At 39.8% G+C, this 22,421-nt stretch overlaps 1 protein-coding gene across 3 annotated transcripts in view; it reads right to left on the reverse strand.

The window, feature by feature from the left end:
* The window catches only part of EXOC2 (exocyst complex component 2), a 210,691-nt gene that overhangs the window by 5,311 nt on the left and 182,959 nt on the right, over positions 1–22,421 (reverse strand). For all 3 annotated transcript variants that reach the window (XM_054490866.2, XM_054490867.2, XM_054490868.2), the window contains exons 24-26: positions 9,149–9,204; positions 6,930–7,052; positions 685–746 (exon numbers count right to left, since the gene is read on the reverse strand). In XM_054490866.2, coding sequence (XP_054346841.1) covers positions 685–746; positions 6,930–7,052; positions 9,149–9,204 — 241 coding nt within the window. The remainder of the gene's footprint in view (positions 1–684; positions 747–6,929; positions 7,053–9,148; positions 9,205–22,421) is intronic.

Below are 22,421 nucleotides of genomic sequence, written 5' to 3' on the forward strand. Positions count from 1 at the left end.
GAATGAAAGGCTAACTTCATTTGTTAGGAAAAAATGGAAAAAGTCTTCCATTGCAAAGGTGACAGTAAGAATGATAGCAAGCCATGTTATCAGATGCTGGAAATGAGTGAGTAAGCATATTACAGTGTCCTCAAACATTTCATTTGCATACTACTTGGCTTCTCAGGCACATCAACAATATAACCCAGTATTTCCTAGGTAATGTTGCCCATGTAGTAAACAATTTTGCACAGGCAAACAGTAGTTCTGCTTCACTTCACCTACTGATACTTCAATGGTAGGAAATCCTGACTTTCATTCAAAACAGCTAAAAATTATCAAATTTCCACTACAAAATTTTGCAGAGAAACCACAAGGCTTCCTCTTATACTGATATTTACAGCACTTGAGCTGTCCTTCAGAATCTGCTATGAACAGATTAAAACTCAGTTCTTATCCTCTCTTTAAGAAGTATGTCATACTCTGCTGTATTATAAGACTAAGATTTGTCAGTAGTAAATGAAAAAATTATATTAAACCCCTTTCATTTACATTGTGTTACAAAGTGGCCTTGATATAAACTTTATCACATCACAAATTCATGAGCATGTGCTCTGATCAGTCATCTTTACAGAGGACAGAATTGAATAGTAAGACAACCTTTATTTTTAATAGAGCACTCAACTAAAGAACACTGCCACTTACTTGCTTTCGGGTGTCAGGTAAACAGCCACAGTGTCCCTCAAAGCACAGATTTCAAGTCTCGCCTGAAAATAAAAAGTGACAACAGGAAAATTTATATTATCAAATATAAACAAGTACTGAGGTGAAGGGTCTCCAGTCTGCTCATCATAGGATGGGGTTGGGGTAATACCACCATGGTGACTGCCAGTCATGAGTAGAGTTTCTAAAACAGTCCGAAGAAATTTGCTACCACAAAATGTTCGTTGACTGAAAATTAACTTGTAGTCAAGGATGACTGTGTGAGGGCAGGGAACTAGATATCTCACTATGAAAAGTACAAACTGTGTCATGATTTTCCAGCCATCTGTATTTACTCTCTAACCACTAATTTTTCTTTTAGTCTTGCAAGAGGAAAGACACTTTGAAACACTGCCCTGAAAGGGCCCGTGCCCCACAGAGGTAAGGATGTGGCTTGGTATGCTTCCTGACACCTATGCCCTTCCAGGCACACTGCCTTAATCTCAAAAACTTAACTATGCTCTATGGATTCAATGCAATCTCTATTAAAATCACAGCTTTTTTTTTCCTTAATGGAAATTGGCAAGCTGATTCTAAAATTCATAAGGAAATGCAAGGCAGTCAGAACAGCCAAAACAATCTTAAAAAAGAGTAACACATTTAGAGGCCTCACACTTTCTGACTTCAAACATACTCCAAAGCTAAAATATATTTAAATATTGTATACCCTCATATTTATGATCAACTGCTATTCAACAAGGGTGCCAAGACCACTCAGTGGGGAAAGAACAGTCTCTTCAACAAATGGTGCTATAGGGCAACTGGATATCCACACGCAGAAGAATGAAGTTGAATCCTTTCCTTAACACAAAAATTAACTCAACATGGATCACAAATCTAAATGTAAGAGAAAATTATGAAACTATCAGAAGAAACCCAGTGTAAATCTTTGTGACCTTAGGCTAGGAAACCCTTCTTAGAAATCATGCTGAAAGTATAAACAACAACAAAACAGATAAAGTGGACTTTATTAAAATTAAAAATCCAGTGCTACAAAAGACACCATCCAGAATGTGAAAGGACGACCCACAGAATGAGGTATCACTTCACACCCACTAGGATGGCTATAATCAATAAGAGAGACAATAACAAATGCTGGTGAGGATGTAGAGAAATTGGAACCCTCAAAAATTGCTGGTAGGAATGTCTGCCACTTTGGAGAACAGTCTGGCAGTTCCTCAGAAAATTAAGTATAGAGTAACCATATGACCTAGCAATTCTGCTCCTTTGTATGCACGCACGAGACATGCAAACAGATGTCCACACAAGAACTTGTACAGGAGTGTTCACAGAAGCATTCTGCATATTAATCAAAGGTGGGAAAAAAAAATGCCCATCAACTGATGAATAGATAAATAAAACGTGGCATATTTAAAGTGGGATATTATATGTAAAAAGGAGCGAGGCACTGGCACATGTCACAACATGGATGAACCCTGAAACATTACGCTACATGAAAGAAGCCAGTCACAAAGGGTCATATTTTCATGTTTCCATTTATATGAAATTTTCAGAGTAGACAAATCATAGAGATAGAAAGCCAATTGGTGGTTGTCTGTAGGGGGAAAGGGTGGTTTGGGAGGCAAATGATTAGACTTTGAGTGTAATCTAGCTTTGGGTCAGGGGTTTCTTTTGGGATGAAATGTTCTAAAATTGATTATGGTGGTGACTGGACAGCTCCTTGAATATACTAAAAATCACTGAATTGTATATTCTTTTTCTATTGTAGACAGATCGTATGCTATATTAAATATTTCATAAAAGTTTTAAGAAAAAAGTTAACCTTTCACTTCTACGCGAGCATGAGTAAGTGTGATCTGACATACAAGTCAGTTTCCTGGGAGCTCCAGCAGACCCACTGATAACTTGATTTTCTGAAGTAGGTGCCCACAGTGAGTGGGACACACAGGAGAACATTTAAAAGAAATATCCCTTATTCTCAAGGAGTGGACAAAACATAAAACAATGATAAAAGACAAAGCCAGCTCTTCACAGTTTATTAGAAATTCTGTAAGCCATCTAGATCAAAGCAGATATATATGACACAGGATATTCAGTGACCTTTTCTGTTTGGAAGGCAATTGTTTGGTTTCATTTTTTCAGTCCCTTAGAAGCCTGAAAAACAGTATATAACTAGAAAGTTACAAATGCTAGAAAGTGACAATTTCTGTCTCTATTTTGTTTATGTTCTAGTATAGGTAAAAACAGACCTACCAGGAAAAAAGGTAGAACTTTCAGCTGACCATTTTAGGAGAAAGATTAAATTACTACAAAACCAATCTTCTGGTAGAAATTTTATTCAATCAAGGTGATAGAGTGTTTTAATTAACCTGTAAGTTATGCCAATTATAAAAACTGTGGTTAGCTATATAATACCTACAAAATTGTAATCCAGAAAACATCATGCTAAAAGATCTGCCAAAATCACCAAACTGTCACTCCCCTTTTCACCAAGCTCTCAGGACAGTTCTGGAGTTTGGCACCTAATTGCCTATCAAAGGTTAACCTGCCATCCCGCTCAGAGTTATGGCGTCAAGGAAGGAAGCTCTCAAAGTCATTCTCAGTGGGAGAGTGAAGTGGGGAGTTCAGACTCACGACCTTTTTCAAAATACACGTCTGTCCAGGCCCGAGGAGGTCTCAAAAACTAGAGGCTGGAACAGCTTGGTGGCCAGTAGTTTCTGGACATGTGTATGTGAAAAAATTTTCCAGCTAATTCTGAGATCACTTCCCAACCTCTCCCTGCTGGTTTTGAGAGTGGTTTAGCCATCAGATAAATGGATTACGGAGGTAATGTGTAGAGAGAGCAGATGCCTGTTAAAATTCCAAGACTGCCAAGGCCCACAGTAGCCACTGCAACTGCCTGTTAATTCATCTGTAGTATTACACAATTTACACTACTCATCTCCTGTGATGGAACTATTATAATAACCATGACCTTTCAACTTAAACTATAATATCAAAGATCTGATAAATCAATTTTCAGAGAAAACTGGTGGCAAATGGAAATACAGCAGAAGCTTTTGTAACAGATTTTCCCCTAACCAAATTGTCAAGTGCTCTCTGCTCTTTTTTTTTCCCAAATATGTATTTTGAAAAAATTTCAAATGTATGGAGGCTTTGAAAGCACTTTACAGTGAATGCCTGTTTACTCACAGGCTCTCCCAGTAACACAGCCTCACATGACCACATGGCTTCCATCCATCACTCAGTCCTGTAGCTCTGCTCCACTCAGTGTGCATATCATTAACTACAGTGGACTATTTGCACCATTTTTTTTTAAAGTTAGAATGTACACACCACACAACAGACAAATCTCGAAGTGTGGTATCTGATGAGTTTTGACTGATGTATACACCTGTGATGGAAACCCAGATCACAATACAGAATCAGCACCCTGTGACGATCCCTAAGGCCCCACCCTAGGAACCCCCACCACCCAGAGGAAGCCACTGTTCTGAGTTTCTCAGCACAGTTAGTTTTATTTGTTCTAGAACTTCATGTAAACGGAAACTATACAGTATACGTATATGTCTGTGTAAGGATTCCTTCATTCTGCATAATGCTCCTGGGATTCACTGCGCTGTATCAGTAATTCTCTTTAATGTGGAATAGTATTTAATTGTATGAATATATTAGTTTATTTACTGTATGGGTGGACACCTGGGTTTTCAGTTTTTGATTATGAATAAAATGACTACGAACATTCTTATTTTTTTGAGAAAGGGTGTCACCCTGTCGCCCAGTCTGGATGCAGTAGTGCGATCACAGTTCACTGCAGCCTTGACTTCCTAGGCTCAGGCAAGCCTCCCACCTTAGCCTCCCAAACAGCTGGGACCACAGGCACACAGCACCACACTTGGATAATTACAACAATTTTTTTTTTTTTTTTTTTTGTAGAGACAAGGTGTTACTATGGTGCCCAGGCTCCTCTGGAACCCATGGTGAACATTCTTTTTTTTTTTTTTTTGAGATGGAGTCTCGCTGTTTCGTCCAGGCCAGACTGCAGTGGCGCTATCTTGGCTCACTGCAGGCTCCACCTCCCGGGCTCACGCCATTCTCCTGTCTCAGCCTCCCGAGTAGCTGGGACTACAGGGACCCACCACCGCGCCCGGCTAGTTTTTTGTATTTTTAGTAGAGGCGGGGTTTCACCGTGTTAGCCAAGATGGTCTCGATCTCCTGACCTCATGATCCACCCGCCTCGGCCTCCCAAAGTGCTGGGATTACAGGCGTGAGCCACCGCGCCCAGCCTGAACATTCTTATAAATATGTTTTGTGTCTCGAACCCATGGTGAACATTCTTATAAATATGTTTTGTAACATTTATACAACATATACGAAACTATGTTTTCAGTTCTCTTGCTTAAATAACTAGGATTGGAATAGCTGGGTCATAGGGTACATATGTGTATGTTTAGTTTGAAAAGAAAGTGCAGGAGCTTTTCCCTAAGTAGTTGCTACATCACGTCCTCAGCGACGTGTGAGAGCTCTAGTTCCACCGCATCTTGCCAACGTCTGCTAGAGTCAGTCTTTAATTTTTATCCTGATGGATGTGCAATGGCATCGCATTGTAGTGTTAATTTTCATTTCCCTGCTAACTAACGATGTTGTTCATCCTTTCATGTGGCTGACGGGTCATTCTTACACTTTTGAAAATCTAATTACATGCATGCTGGATATTGTGACATTGTCCCACGGGTAGGGAGCTCCGCTTATTTTTTTCCCCCAATTATCCTTATTTCTGTTGTCCATACTGGATAATTTCTATTGGTTTCAAGTTAACTGACTTTTAAAAAATTCTATTATTATCATCTAGTAGATTTTTAAAAATTCATCTACTGTGTTTTTCCATTCCAGAAATTCCATTTAGTTCCTGTTTTAGGGTTTCTATTTCTCCGCCGAGATTTCCCACCTACTGATTTATGAGGAGGGCAGTTTCCTTTACATCATCTGATGCAGCTGTGTTAAAATCCTTGTCTGCTAATTCCAATACCTGGGTCATCTTAAGGGTGGCTTCAGGTGATCATTTTTTGTATTAGGAATGAGTCATGTTTTCCTGGTTATTTGTGCATTTCAATTAAATTTTAATTCAATTAAATTTGTATCCCGGACATTGTGAATGTTATGCTGTGGAGGCTGGATTCTGTAATATATCTCTAAGGACTGTTGATTTTTTACTTGTTTGTTTTAGCAAGCAATGAACTGATTTGGACTCTAATAACTCTTGGCTCTTGGGCAGCATCCAATTCTTACTTCAATTCTTCTAGCCTTAGCTGGGCTGGTTGGAGTGGAGTCTGACCATGCATATGGAGAGACTCCTCTCTGGGATACCTCTCTCACCTACCTGTAGTTGTGGCTGCTCCAAAGCCTGTTTTTCGAGCCAGAAAGCACGTTTTGTATGGAGTTTTAGGCATTCCTGGACCTGCCTTTAGGTTAAAATCCATAAGAAATAAGAAATTCACGCAGGTGCCATTTCCTCTAGAATCTGCCCACCAATGGTCGTTCTCTGGTGTCTTCAGGGATTTTTTCAAAATTAAAAAAAAATTTTATTTTTTGATATTTAAGTTTACAGTTGTTATCTGTGGAGGGCTGGCCTGATAGGAGCTTCCTCAGCCATGACTGGAAGAAGAAGGACACTGCTTTTTGAAACTCACTACCACGCTGCCAGCCATCACATGAGGAGCTCCCAGGCAGAAGCGCACTCTTGCATCTGCAGGCACGCCTCAGCAACTACCAGCTGGTTATGTGCATGCCAAGGGCAACTGGTGTTTATGGCAGTTATAATTACGTAATTTAAACAAAAGAGACAGTTATTTGTTGTTTCTATGCAAACTGCACTGCATGCTTTCAAAAGACTTATTAAAAGCAAGTTGTTAAAAATTTCCTGTGGAACGGAACGTCATGAAGATAGTTGGCAAATAAAAACAAAAATCACAAAACTTTTGAATGATTCTGCATTCAGATAATTTGGCAGAAGTCTTTAAGGTCTTGCTCTACTGTAAAGAAACAGAAACTCTGAAACTTGTAGACAATGCTTCATGGGTGTGGCTTATGCAAGAAAGAATATGAACTTCTTCAATCAGTAGATCCATTAAAAGAAGCCTGTCATATCATAAGATTGATGACTAAAAACATTTTATATGCTTTAAATAACAACAGAAGTTCAATATTAAATTGAATGATTTTGTTACCTGTAAAGCTCCATTTTTGCTGAAGGATGAAACACACTGCATCAGTCGACTGAGCTCTTCAGAAACTGCTTCTATCACCTTGGATAGTACCCGAGGGACCAGTTCTTTGGAAATAGTGAACACCTAGTTTGAAATAGGAAGACATGGTGCTTTGTGGGGCTTTCTGACTTGAATTTGTTAAAGACAAAGTAACATTCAAAACAAAAGAAAATCAATAGGACTTCTAAGTCATTTTTAAAAGGCCAAAATTATAAATGAAAGGAAGATACAGACTTGTATTTAAATTCTATTGACTGATTAACAACAAAAATTCTCTTAAAAATACAGTATTGGCAAATATAATTTTGAAAGGGATTACTGATGTTGATAAAAACTGTTTTGAACATTTCTTTTTCCTTTGCCCCTTTCACTGGAAAGAAACACCTCTAAAGAAGAAATTAGAGAAATAAAAACATACTGGGTCAATATTTTACCACAATTTAAAAAAATACCGTGTCAGACTCTTCTTAAACTCTGACAAACACCATTTCATATGGGGTACCCCATTCTGTATTGGACAACAAGCCCCCCCACACAATTTTACACATACTGTACTAAATATGTATTTCATTTTATTTGACTTACATTATTTTCAAACCTTAAAGTTTGAGACTTTCAAACTGAGAGTTACTGTCTTTGGAGATTTACTGAAACATCTGACTCTCCTGATTCATAAATGAAAGTAAATCATATTTTCTTTTTAAGCTTTTCCTTTTTTCAGATTGAGCCACTAGCATTACATATTTGGATTAACCCAAACATAACTTGAGTGTCCAAGGACATTTTTGGCAATTTAAGATTATGTAGCAAATAGTAAATATTATGAATGAAGTTCTCCTTTCAGTCATTATAATCCCATGGCAATTGATAATGGACATTAACAAAAGCTGCCTCACTAGGAATCAGCACCATCACTACAATTTCCACAGATCTCACAGTTGTGCCCACCTACTGAAGAAATGCTTCCAACAACTGCATCTAAATTTGCACTTTGGGCTCAAATTCTATAGGATGCTAACATAACAAAAACAGAATTTTTGTATTTTTTATAAGATCACAATTAAAAATATTGCTCATTATAGAAAGATCCATGTGGTGACTTCCTGCCTGAGTTAAATCCTATAAAAACTCTCTTGTTAGAGATGAATTTCTATGTTTCCCTTTCATAAGAACTGGAAACTGTAACGTTCAATAGTTTTCTTTCTGCTCTTGGCGCTTCAAACTTCTAGCCAAATTTAGGAACCGGGTAGTGTTATCTTTGTTTTCTCTGATCATATTTGGGTTTCACTCTTAATTAACCATGTTTTTTCAGTTTACCTTGATGAGCAGGCAGCACAACCCTAAAAACACCCGTCTTGGATGCTTGTCGCCCAAGAGGCACCCGGGCAACAGTGGAAACGATTGAATGGTAGCCTCTTTGATCTGCCCCACTTTCTCTGGTCCCCCATTAGTCTGTGAGCCACAGCCACTCTTAAAGTGTTGGCCAAGCAGTGAGTAACAAATCCTGAAATTACTGAATGAAAACAGGCAGTCATAGATCATGGTGGTAGCTCTGGTCTCTTCTTTCAGTGTTCCTCAGAGGAGTCCTCCTAACCAGGATGTTCACTGAGGATGTTAGCACAAAGCTTAAGATGAAAGCGTGTCAAGTGAGAGCAAGTTTTCACATGGCCCAGAAGCAGCAGTACTGTCTGCACAACCCTAAGTCAACCACAGACAGGAAACCACGCATCTGTTCCAGTGTCGGCCTGCCCCGAGTCTCTTCCTAAGCAGTGTCTGCCTTTCTGGAATCCCAGCCACTGCTACAGGAATCAGATACCAGTGCTTATTTGTACACTGGCTAAAAAGAGGTTAATGCATTTTCCAAGATAAGGGATTTACTATTCTTTGAAGGATAAACATCCTTGCAATCTATCTTTACCTTTCAAATATTAATGAATTTAGCTGTAATTATCAAAGAAAACATACAACTTCAGAAAAAGACTCACAGTTAAACACACACACACACAGAGATAGACAGAGAGAGAGAGACAGACAGTGTGAGCAAGAGCTGAGCTGTATCTTATTTATACCCAAGATACATTCTGAGGGAAAAAAAGACCACCATAAAAATAATCAAATTTGTATCTTTCTTTTTTTTTTTGGTTATCTGTATCTCTTGGGAACATCTAATGATACCTTACCTCTGCATGCACGGCAATTATATTCACCAGTGCTTCTTTTAAATAGTTTCTGACACCTGAAATTGAAATAAAGGAGAGAAAGAAGGCATTAATAACAACACAAGCTCCCCTCCCCTGCTGGCAGGCCCATACCCCATGCCTTAGAGTTTTCTGAGGAGAAACAGAAAGTAACACCACCACTATTTCCTTTCGAGAATCAAATGGTGAAAGGAGTATTTCCATACAGGTCAAAAAGAAAAAAAAAGAAATGAGTTTTCTTTTATTGTTTTTCATTTCTGTCACTGTTTATGCTCTCTATAACTGGCGCTCAGTCGGCCTCAAAATGAAAATTTAAGAATGTTCTTCAATTTCTTCACGCACACACACACAGAATATATATAGATATGTATCTATATATACCGTAAAACATATATGGTAAAACATATATATGCTGTAAAACATACACACACACGCAGTATAAGCAATAACAGACGAAATACAGAGGGTGTTTAACAATGCTTATAAAATGCACATTAAATATCAATTATAGCATCTTACTGCCAAAGGTAAAAGTAAGTTATTGAGCAGAAGGACCATTTTCATCCTAATGAATCACTTTTAGGAGAAACTTCTTATAAAACCACACTGAATTTGATTCTGTAAGCAAGTTAAAGGCTGGACAAAATAAAATATCAGATTTTAGGTACAGGTTGAATGACCCCCACTTTGCTCAAAAGCAGAAACACACAGGATTTAAGAATGCGGGGCCTGAGGTCTGACTATTGGGGACCAAACCCCAGTTTCGACAACTGCTAGCTATGACTTTTGGCAAGAAGGCTGTGAGCCTCAGTTTTCTCATCTGTCGCAGGAGAATAATAATTGTCCCACCCTTGGGGGGTTGCAGTGAGGATGAAAGGGGATGCATGCCATAGGTCCTGGCATTCACAGGGTTCACTAAGAGCTTTCATTATCATCATTTTGCAGGAAAAAAAAACCCATAAAAACAAAATACTGTTTTATTGTGTTTCCAAAACAATTCCTTTCCCTTGGAGTGGGAGATTCCAGATGCCTTCTAGAGCTGCACACACTGAGAACATCTTCTCTATAGAACAGGGAAAATGCTGCACTGGAAGAGCATGGATGTTCCCAGTAACAACATTAAGGAAAATACTCTCCCAGAGTCTCATCCACGCTACTGGTTAGTTGGGAAAGTTGAGATAGAGATCAAGAACTATAACCAACCTTTTGAACAGGCATTTGCATATTCTAAATATAGAACTAGGTTTTGATTCTGTCACATACTATGGTATACAAATAAGCACACAGTTTTTCTTTTGAGGAGCCAATTTCATATATAGATCAATATCAAGGGCATAGATATATATATCGATATATATATAGGCATATATAGATATATATATGCCTATATATAGAGAGATATATATATGCCTATATATAGATATATAGAGATATAGAGATCTATATATGCCTATATATATAGATACATAGAGATATATATGCCCATATATATATATGAAATTGGTTCCTCAAAAGAGAAACAGTGTGCTTATTAAGTCTATTTTGCTGAGACGGCTGAGTGAAGAGTAATTCAATATAATCCAGAAATTAATGGATTCTTCCTGAGAAAAAGGGTAATTGCAAGGTAAGAAGTCTTATCTGGGAGGCAGGAGAGAAGAACAGAAAGAGCCTGTTGTAAGTGAAAGTGAAATAAACGAACTTGTCTGGAGACCAGAGAAGCTTTCTTCCTGCGGGAGGAAAGCCACACCCCCAGGTGTCCCCAGACTGCTCCCGCTGCTGTCGGGGGCACTGGGGCCTGGCCTGCGCCACTCATACCCTCCGGGCAGCCCCACCCAGGGGCTGAGATCGACGTGCTCAGGTCTAGAGTCTCTAAGCCGCACGCCATGGAGGACCAGGTCATGTAGACACACAGGTAACATACATACTTACTGAAAATCGAAGCACAATAGTAAGCTTCTATTTTCGATGCTCTAAGGAACAGAATAAAAAGTTCACAGCCTCTGCCCTCAGTGAGAACCGGGGTCCTGTCAACACTCCTGCAAGGACAAGTGTCAGGATTTGGGGCTCTAACGATGTGCTACGGTGCAAGGATGACTGGAAATGCAAGGGCAGTTTTTAACTTTTGAAATTCCTCAGTGTAAAAGAAAAGAGTGGGGGCCAGAGTGCTGACTAAAAAGCAGAAAATTATACTTAGAGTGAAGCCAGGCAGTGTCACATGCTCAGTGACAGCCTGCTGTGAACTCGGCTCCCACTGGGACCCCGACAGCATAAACACTTCCTGGCAAGAACCCACTCGCCTAAGCATTACTAAGACGACGCCCCATAAAAGAGGGTAAGTGTAAACTGCTCAATGCAATTCTGAAGACAAAGCTATGAATGGAAAGAATAAAGGCACAGGACCCTTTGAACCAAAAGAACCATATTTTTGTGGATAGAAAATTTGAAAAAAAAAAAAAAAAAAAAAAGCAAGCTTCCTATTTTGGGTTGAGCACAGGTTTCACATGGATAATATAAGGAGCTCAAAGACATAACCTTGGACAAGAAAGAACTTTTGTATTTCTAGGAGATTTTATCTTTTTGAATGAAAAAAAGGAAATAATTGCCTTCTTTCCCCTCATACAAAAAAAACGAAATAACTGCTTCATACAAATAACTGGTAATGTTGGAAAAAGAGAAGGGAAAAATGTGTGGTCCTGGGTGGACAGGAAATGGTGCCGCTAGTCAAACCACACATCAGGCCAGTGAGGTTCAAAGAGACAGCATTCAACTGGATGCATCAGAAAGGGTGGGAGTGAGGCGGAGCTCTGTGAGCTGCCATCATAACCTCCCAGTGCAGTGCCTGTGCTGGTATTATAATTTTTGGTAACAAAAACTTTAATATAAAAATAAATCATTGATTGTCTCTCTCCAAAAAGCTAATCACTGAATTAAATACAGGAGCAAGTACTTTTTTTTTTTTTTATTACCGATTGGGCTGAAATTGTTCATTCTAAGGGAATGGCTGAAAGTTCTCATTCATTCAAGTAACATAAATTTATTGAGATCCTACTACATGGAGGATGCCAGTAGGCACATGGCAGAGGTGCTCAAGGCATATGGTGCTCCAAGTAGAACACATATATCTCTCCAGTATATGTAAGACCCCAAAGTGCTTAGTTATCACAAGTTTTACCTGCCAATATATGCAGAATGGTCATATGAATTTTATGTCGTAAAAAACATCTTTGCCCCATTTACCCTGACGTGGTATTATGCATTTGCGAGCCTGTATCAAAATATCTCTTGTAACCCCTAAGTGTATACACCTACTATGAACCCACAAAAACTAAACATAAAAAAATTTATACTTCAATTTAAAATAATTTGTTATATGTTTGGTTGCTATATTTATTATGTGAAGTCCTTAAATGGTTAAAGAATAGTACTGGATAGGAACAGAGGAAGGGCAAAGGGCCTAGAGACCAGATAGTGTCCGTGTCTGGGAAACCGGTAAGATCTCTGTGGTCCTCCTCGTTCAGAATTTCGCTCCCTTTCTCTCTTCACTCCTGCCACAGCTGGGTATCGGCCTAGGGAGGGACAGCCGAGTAGCACGCCTGCATCTCGCCCTCCTCCTCAGCCCGTCCCACGGGCTCTTGGGTCCAAGTAAGACTTTGACTCCCATGAAGCACTCACTTCCAACTGCTTGTTTTCTGTTTCAAAATGTTTCCAAGATCTGTCTGTGGGAGGATGTCAGCTCTTTCAAACACCTGTGTCCAAAGAAGCCCGTGTTGGGACAGGCGCTGGGGTGGCCTGGCTCGTTGGCTCTATGCGGCTCTGATGGCCAACGCCGTTGGCAAGCGGTAGCCATGTGCTTTCCTGACTGAGCAGAGGAAGGTGCTGGGAGCCGGGGCAGAGGCTTGGACATCCACACACTGAGAGGAGACCCAGACCAGGCAGGGGCTGGGAAGGTGACGTGGGGCTCGCCTGTGGCCTCGCAGTCTCTTCCTTAAATGGGAGGTCAGATGCAGAAGGTGAGGGAGAGGCCGTCAGAGAGGGGCTGTGTGTGCATCCGTTATGGAAGCGGCTGAGGCTTCGCAGTGATGGCAGAACAATGTGTGGGATGAGTTTCAAAGGACCTCAGTTATGGCTCCTGGCGGCAAGACCAGAATCTGATTTTTGGTGACAGAACTTTTTTCAAAGGGCCAGTGACGGTGACAAAGGGGTCATGCTGCAATTATTTTTGGTGGTGTATGTTCTCCTCCCATTGAATTTCATTCTAATGTCACTATTATTAACGCTAGTGCTTGATAATTCCTTTTATTTTTGGTGGTGTATGTCCTCCTCCCGTTGAATTTCATTCTAATGTCACTATTATTAACGTTAGTGCTTGATAATTCCTTTTATTTTTGGTGGTGTATGTCCTCCTCCTGTGGAATTTCATTCTAATGTCACTATTATTAACGTTAGTGCTTGATAATTCCTTTTAAGTTTATTGAGGTGACAGAAAGAACACTTGAGATGGAATTTTCTGGCTAACCCATACACCAATTGTATGCCTTTCCACAACTCAGCTTATCTTTCAGACAACTGCCTACTCTGGGAAACGGACAGATCACGAGACCCATTTTGCTAACAAAGCTGTTATGAAAATGCCACGTATGTGCAATTCCCTCATTCTTCCAACACGTGCTGTGTATCTATCACGTGCTGGGCATCAACAGGTGGTGATATAAGAAAGTGGGCAAAACAGACAGGACCCCCCACCCTGAGAGCTTACAGTTCAGTGGGGAGGAGCATCTTGTCAATTCTAAAGTAGTACACATATTTCAGGTGTTAATTTAAAATTAAAGACATAACAGTTGACTAAAAAGCATAATGACTAGAAAAAGCACACTGATTTCTCTTTCTGAAATACAAGGTATTAAGTTTGGACAATGGTCCTGCCATGACTGTCTTTAGCTGCTGCAGATCCTAGCTGTACATTAATTCTTTTGAGTGGTACAAGGAATGGCTAACAGTTGAGTTTGCATATAGGAACACAACAATGGCAAAAAAAAAAAAGATGAATACAACATGAAATATGGCTGTGATGTGCTAGAACTGGAAACATTTGTCCTTGACAGTACTCCTCATTTTGCTGGTTTCATACATAGTCCTCAGAAGTCAGAATTTCAGTTCAACTCTTGCCATACTTTGCACTGGTGTTGAGGATGGCTCGATGTCAAATGCCGGTGATGGCTGGGGAAGACTTTGCTTCTGTGGCGACATCTGAGCCATGGCCTGAGTGAAGACGATCGGGGGACACTGACAGAATTAGACTGGGCCTCAGACACTCATTACTGAGTAGTCACCTGGGAGCAAGTTTCTGAACTGCTCTGACTTGTAGCTTTCTCCTTGGTAAAACAGAGACAACATTTAAGTGGAATAACGTTTTTAAGAAGCTAGGGAGGCATCTGCCAGACAGCAGGCAGTCAACAAATGGGAGGTGTTCGGACGACCCCGCCCCACCCCACTCTGCATTCCCAGGTGCTGCCTGGATCCACCATTGTCCTCGCGGGCACTGTGTCCCCGGTCCCACTGGGGCAGCTCTGCAGTCATTTGTGTGATCACTCAGTTAACCACTGTCTCCCCTATTGGACCGTACACTCCACAGCACAGGGATCATCTGCCATTCTCCTTCTCATCATAGCCTCAGCTCCCATCTCAGAGGTTGGCACATAGATGGCACAAGATGTTCAAAAATATCCATGAATGACAAAGGAAGGCAAAGACCATGTCTGTCTTGCTCACTACTAAGTTCTGAAGACTTACGCAGTTGATAAGTGAATGAATGAGGGAATAAATACATCAGAGAAACACCTAAATATATGTAGAATTCTATAATGCTCAAGTCAGAAGATATCTGAGTCATCTACTAAAAGCGCCTTGGCATACATGGAAGGAAGGTATTCCTTGGGAAAGCATGCAATCTCTCGCTTCTCATAGGATTTTGGAAAACAAAGACAGTCCTTTTGAGCATCAGGATCCATTTGAAAAATATAGTTTGAATAAAGTAAGTACAGTAGTAGAGAATATTGCTGAGGCTTAATCTATTTGCTTTCCAAAATATGCTTTATTTTTCCAGCAATATACTGAAATAATGTCATTAGGTATTTGCTGAATGCTCCCCACGTACTGAATAGTAGGAAGATGTCCAGATATATTAGGACAGAGTGAACACATAAGTGTGTAAGGAAACCTGAGTTTTAGTTTGTGCTCCAACAACAGTGGGCCATAAAATGCCAAATTTATGGTGCACACAATATTAGGGAAGGGGTCATCAATGTGGACAGTGTGCCAAGAAAAATATAAGGCAAACTGATCTGCTCCTTGGAGTTAAAGGTTACATTATTATGGTGCAGTAATAAGTATTGTTTTTAAAAAGGTTTCCCTTCAATAAACCCCCACAACTTTCCATGTTATTTAAGCGAGGGAATGAGAAACAGTTTCTAAGCATTTACAACATGTATCTCCTCCACTGTCTGAATATGAAATTAGAATGTGTCATGATATTTGACAAAAAGTGTCCCCACCCACACAGTATCAACCTAGACTACCACTTAGCAATTAATCTAGTAGCCCAGTGTGGAAATTCCCCATGGAGAAAACAAGGCTCATCTCTACTGAGCAAGAACTTGTAGGCTGTTTCCTGTAAGCCAGCCGGTATAACCCAGCATATTCTCCAGCAATGAAGATCTTGTTTTCATGCATCAAAATAGTAGAGCAGACTTCTTTCTTGGTATATTTGTCAGTTTCCTCTTTTAATCATACAGGAAGGTCACTCGATTTTGGAACAGGCAAACCGGCACACTATTAAAAATACTTATTGAGTGTCCATTATTATTACATGCAGGACACTTTTCCAGGGGCTGGGGATATAGCAGGGACTACACACACACACACACACACACACACACACACACACACACACACACACACACACACACACACACACACACACACACACACACACACACACACACAGCAGTGACTACACACACACACACACACACACAGAGTGCTCCTCCACTCACAGGGATTGCACTCTAGTAGGGATATGCCCAGGTTTAATACGACAAATGACCATCTTGCACACGGGAGAGAAGAACCTTACACTGTCTTTAAACAGTGCAAGAAAGAAAGCAAATGCATGAAATACAATTGTTCAGGCAAACAATAAAGCTTACATGAGAAAGAGAGGGCTTTTGCTTGATGAGAATCATTCATGAAAAAATAATCCCCTTTGCACGTGGATGCCCGTGTTCCTTTAGTGCTGATCTCATGGGAATAATGCCCAGCAATACCTGATACCACATAATGTTCAGCTGTGTATTGGAACGACTCGGATTTAAATCTTAGCTGGAAAATCAGTTAATCTGAGCTTCTAATTTTATGGGAAAATGCTCTGTAAAATAAAAAGTGTTCTACAGGCAGACAGGATTCTTCTTCTTAATAATTTGGAGAAACCTCATTAGAGAAGGTAGACATTAAAGAATAAAATATTTAACACTTTGGATTCACCGAGTCTTCGTCCTTAATTTTTTATTCAGAAAATTAAGTAATTAAGTATTTGTTGTAAAGAACACAGTCGCCCAATAAACTTCTCTTTCATCCTTCTTAGGAATAACCACTACTGGCAGGTTAGTGTATGTTCTTCCAGATCTTTTCCTATGAATATATTTTTTTTCCTAAAAAATGAGATGTTACACATTCTCTTCTTGAAAGTTGCTAAATTTCATTCTGTCATCTATAATAATTTTTTAATTGACTATACTTTTTAGAGCAGTTTGAGTTTCACAGCAGAACTGAGCAGAAGGTGCAGAGATTTCATATATGCTGCCCCGCCCGCCACCACATACACACAGCCTCCCCAGCTGTCAACCTCCCCACCAGAGGGGTGCATTTGTTACAGTCGAAAGACCTACACTGACATGTGTCAATATTACCCAAATTCCACAGTTTACATTAGGGTCAATTTTGGTGGTGTAGATGTTACAGGTTTGGACAAATATATAATGACAGGTATCAACCATTACGGTAACACACACACAGTAGCTTCACTGCCCTAAAATTCCTCTGTGCTCCCTCCTTCCCCAATAACCCCTGACAACCACTGATCTTTTTACTCTCTCCATAGTTTCTCCTGTTCCAGAAACTGTCGTATGGTTGGAATCACACAATATGCAGCCTTCTCAGTTTATCTTATTTCACTTGGTAACATGCATTAAGGTTCCTTCCATGCCTTGCTCATTTCATCTTAGTGCCGAGTAGTATTCATTTTCCGGATGGACCGTAACACAGGTATTCACCTACTGAAGGATTACTTGGTTGCTTCCAAGTTTTGGCAATTATGAATAAGATTGCTACAAGCATTGGTGTGCAGTTTTTGTGTGGATGTAACTTTTCCACTCCCTTGGCTAAATGCCAATCATGGATTTTATGGTAAGAGTATGTTTAGTTTCATAAGAGGCTGCCAAACTGTCTTCCAAAGTGGCTGGGTAATTCTGTAGTCCCACTAGCAATGAAGGAGAGATCCTGGTGCTCCACATCCTCACCAGCAGTTGGTGTTTTCAGTGTTCTGGATTTTGGTCATTCTAATAGGTGTGCAATGGTATCAATGGTATCTTACTGTTGTTTTAATTTGCAATTCCCTAATGACACACAATGTGGAACATCTTTTCATATGCTGATTTTCCATCTGCGTATTTACTTTGGTAAGTTGTCTGTTAAGGTCTTTGACTTAAGCAAACAACCTGTTTGCTCTTCAGTGCATACGTATCTGCCTTATAATTTTTGATGGCTGCTTAGTATTCTAGCATGGATGTATCATAATCTATTTGACCATTCTACTATGGGGCACTTATGTTGCCTTTTAATTTACTACCATAAATAATGCTGCAATAAACATAGATTCTTGGATTCTAATACAACAGTTTACGTAAGATATCTTCCCAGAATGCAAAGGTATTCAAGCTATTCAGTTTTCATGGATTCTGCCAACCTATCATACAAAAGGCCACACAAAATTATACTCCTATTTCTTCATGCCTTTTTATTCTCTTAACTTGGATTCTCTGATTACTGTAATTAATAGTATCCCTAATATATGCTCCTCCTCAGCTATGATAGTCTATTTTAAAACATTCTTAACAGCTATTTGACAAAACTTTTCATGAAAATAAAATAAAATTTTAATACGAAAATTGAAGGAAATTTACTAGAAGTTACACAAGATTTACTCTGACTGTATAAAGAGTGTCTGAAAAGTGTTGGAGAGGAAGAACGTGTTGTAATTACAGAAAACAACTGCTACGCCATCTTAACCTATACCAAGAATGCAAACTTTTCCATGAAGTACTTCCTGTCATAATTGGAAAGACGGCTCCTTTAAACACAGGCGGGTTTCAAGGTACTCAGCCTAATGTTGTTTTGATGCATAACACTCTTCATTCAATACTATAAGAAATCAACCCTGGAAACTCTGGAGATACTACCTACTGTATAAACCACATTTCCTGTTTTTAACCCCTATGCCCCAAATCAGTTATCACTCCCAGTCTACTGGTAAAAATAGATTCAAAAATACTATAAATATCCCACAATGTACTTTTTTTTATTGTCAAACTGAAACACTACTGAAAAAACTTCGGTGTATTTTTTTCAAGTGAATTATCTATTCAATTACACTCTGAATACACATTATCGAAATTACTGCCTAATTAAAAAAAAAAAAAAAAGATAACCAGAAACTGTATCACTATTAGTAGAACAGAGAGAAAGTCCTAACCATTCTGCAGCAAAATCAGCTCTTGTTGGACTAACGAAAGAGTTTTAAGTTCCACTTCGTCAGGTTTTAGTGCCCTCATTCCCAAATTGATAAATGTCTTTTGCCCTAAAGTGGATTTTTTCAATGACTATTTGAGGAAAGGACAGCCTTCCTATGTAGCACATGAATGGGTACCTTCACCCTCTCCTGCTTTCTATTTTCCATCCCAGGATATTTTTTTTTCATTGCTTTCATCAGTAGGATCTCCTACTGATCAACGTGATCAATCTAAATAGGAAAACTCTTTCCTTGAGAAAAGAGAAAACATTGCCAACAGTGAAAATAACAGTGAAATGGTTACATGGCTTATTTTTTCCCATCTGTAAGAAAGACTTTATATTCATAAGAGTTTAGATTCATAAACTTCATAGACAAACAGCTTTCAAGACTCAAATATACGCAAGTGGAAAAAACTCTCCCTTCCCATTTCAAAATGTAAAGTCTGATGCGTAAAACAGACCATTATCCTAACATAAGATGTTACATAACTCATTACATATTTAGCATAGAATACATTTCACAAACTTGATACACTGAATTTTAGACATAAAGGTAGAAAGTTAATTAACTTAATATAAAGTGACAAACCATTTGTTTGAATTTAGTTTTTAGTCAGAAATTTTTTTTTCATTACAAGGAAACTTCAGTTAGAAAAGTGAAAGTGACAAGAAAACAGGATTCATTCTATACATGCAGATCAATGTGTTTGTTTTATACTGTGAGGTGTTACTTCTGGACATACTACTTCATAAACAGGCTTGGGTTAACTGTTTGATTTCACAATTTCAAGAAGGTGTTTTGTTTTTCTTTGTTGTTAAAGATTTTAATGAGCTGAGATCCAAACCAGTGACTGCTATGAGAGAAGCAGGTCTGGAAGCAGCTGGGGTCCTGGCCCCTATTTTCCTGCATGGTCCCTGTGGCTAAATGAGTGAACGGTGGGAAGGGTTCCTGCCATGGCCTGGCACGCGAGATGGTGAAAATGCCAGGCAGTGCCGTGCCTGCTGCTGAGCGGGTGCTGCATCCCTTTGACTGCAGTCATTACCGTGGAGCACGGGAAAGAAGTAATAGGGTATAGTTTCTATTCTCAACATGGTGGGGGTCCATATGCAATTGAAGAAATAGTTGTAAAACCTTCCAAAAAGAAAACACCTTGAAATTAAAAACAATTTTGAGTCATAATAAAATGGAAGGCAAAAAAAAAAAAATCTATGAAAACCCAATTGCTAACTGGGATTTTAAAGTCCCATTTACAGAGTAAGAAATCCAGGTAGAAATGCGTATCTTTTAGAAGACTGATTTTTGAACATGCAACACATCTGTTCAGATAACTGAAACCACGAAGCACTGGCTTTGCACCCTGTTGGGACTGATGACTTTCAAGTGTGAGGCCAAGAGAGGGCCGCACAGGGGCATCTGGATTGAACCCAGCCCGAGCTGGGCAAGCCGCTCACCAGCAGGGGCCTGCATTTCTAAAGCTGCAATGCCAGCTCCGAGTGCGCTCCAAGGATGCCACCAACGAGGCACACAGGCTCAGGGCAGCAAGGGCAGGAACAGTGCCTCGTTTCATAGACTTGTTTCTTTTTCTAAGAAAATCTCATTCAAATAGTGAATTCCACGTTGCTTATTATTTCTCTTGAGATTTTATTAGCAATTACTCATCTGTTCTTCCATCTTCAGTATCAATGATCGCTTGCATCACTCCACCAAATTTGTTGCTTATTATTTCTCTTGAGATTTTATTAGCAATTACTCATCTGTTCTTCCATCTTCGGTATCAATGATCGCTCGCATCACTCCACCAAATTCATTGCTTAGTGCCTGGTACACTGTTGTGCAGATCCTTTACCCAAAACTAAGTGCAACCCCTTTACTCTTCCTGGTATCTTTATCGTTCATTAACAGCTTTGCCATACTTGGAAACTCTCCCTCATGGGTCGGTGTTTGTCAGAAGGGCAAGCTGCATATACACACACGGTCTTCTTCCTTGGGGTTAAGCCACTGTCCTTTTGTCAGCAGGGGAGGGCCACCAGGCCATGGTCCTTGAGCCCCTTCTCAGTTCTGTTAACAGCACCTGGGACTGAGGAAGGCCCACAGTACTTTGCAAACTCAATTCCAGTTGGTCCATGAACAGTACGGGTTTGAACTGCGTGGGTCCACCCATATGTGGGTTTTCTCGTGCCTCTGCTGCCCCTGACACAGCAAACCCAACCCCGATCCTCCTCTTTCTCCTCAGCCTACTCAATGTGAAGACAACAAGGATGAAGACCTTTATGATGATCCACTTCCACTTCATGAGTAGTAAATGTATTTTCCTTTCTTATGATTTTCTTAATAGCATTTTCTTTTCTCTAGCTTAAGAATACAGAATATAGTATATACATAAAATATGTAACAGACTGTTTATGTTATTAATAAGTCGTCTGGGCAACAGCAGGCTATTCCTAGTTAAATTTTGGGGGTGAACAAAGATTTCAGACTGTACAGCAGGTTGGCACCCCAACTATCTGTCGCACAAGGGTCTACTGTATTTACAAACATTAAGATATATAAAACGACACCGTATTGTTAACCCTGTGGTCTGACCCATGCCCTGTACATATGTTTCTTGGTAAGAGTGATAAAGTTAGAATTGGAGATGAACAGTTGGGCCTAGTTCCCTTATTTGAGCAAGTTACACAGCCTTTCCTGATTCTCCAAATTTTAAAAATTTGCCACATGGGGAAAACAGTATCTAACCCCAACATGGTCGGTGTGAAGATAAAATACAAGAATGTATGTGAAAACAGTAAGTAAACTGTAAAATATTTTCATTTGAAAATGGACCAAATGAAACACCTGAATAATCCATCAGGTTTTCTATATGAACCAAAGCAAAATGTCGTCTGGCATTTTATTTTCAACAACGGATGCTTAAACCCCACAAAATAGGCCGGCTCTGCGACTCTGTTTCCCAGCTCCCATTTTCAGGTATTTCCAGCAGAGCTGTTATGAATACAGGGGTGCTGTCTTTTGGTGGGCACAAACACTCATTCTCTTGGGTCACAGGCTGGAATGGAACTGGGTCACTGCATGTGTGTTATCTTCAGTGTGCTCCAGTCCCCGTGGGGAAGAGCCAGACCGTGTGCGTACCAAGAGCACGGCGTGGTCACCCACGGTTTACGTGCAGTGGCTGCACACGGCCCACGAGTCCACGAGCAGCACAGCTCCAGTGAAGCAAAATGATCTGCCGAGCCTGTTTTCCTCAGCAGAATATGAAAAAGGAAGCCACAGCACAAAACAAGGAGGAAAATGAGAAGAAACAAAAGTCCAAGCACACACACCAATTTTTCTTTTCATTAATGCAGCCCGACCGCAGAGCGCAGGAATATGAGTTTCTTTCACGTCCATCGTATTTAAAGCCCACGAAGGGAG

Source organism: Pongo pygmaeus, chromosome 5 (genome assembly GCF_028885625.2).
Source record: "Pongo pygmaeus isolate AG05252 chromosome 5, NHGRI_mPonPyg2-v2.0_pri, whole genome shotgun sequence".
Classification (NCBI taxonomy): Eukaryota; Metazoa; Chordata; class Mammalia; order Primates; family Hominidae; genus Pongo; species Pongo pygmaeus.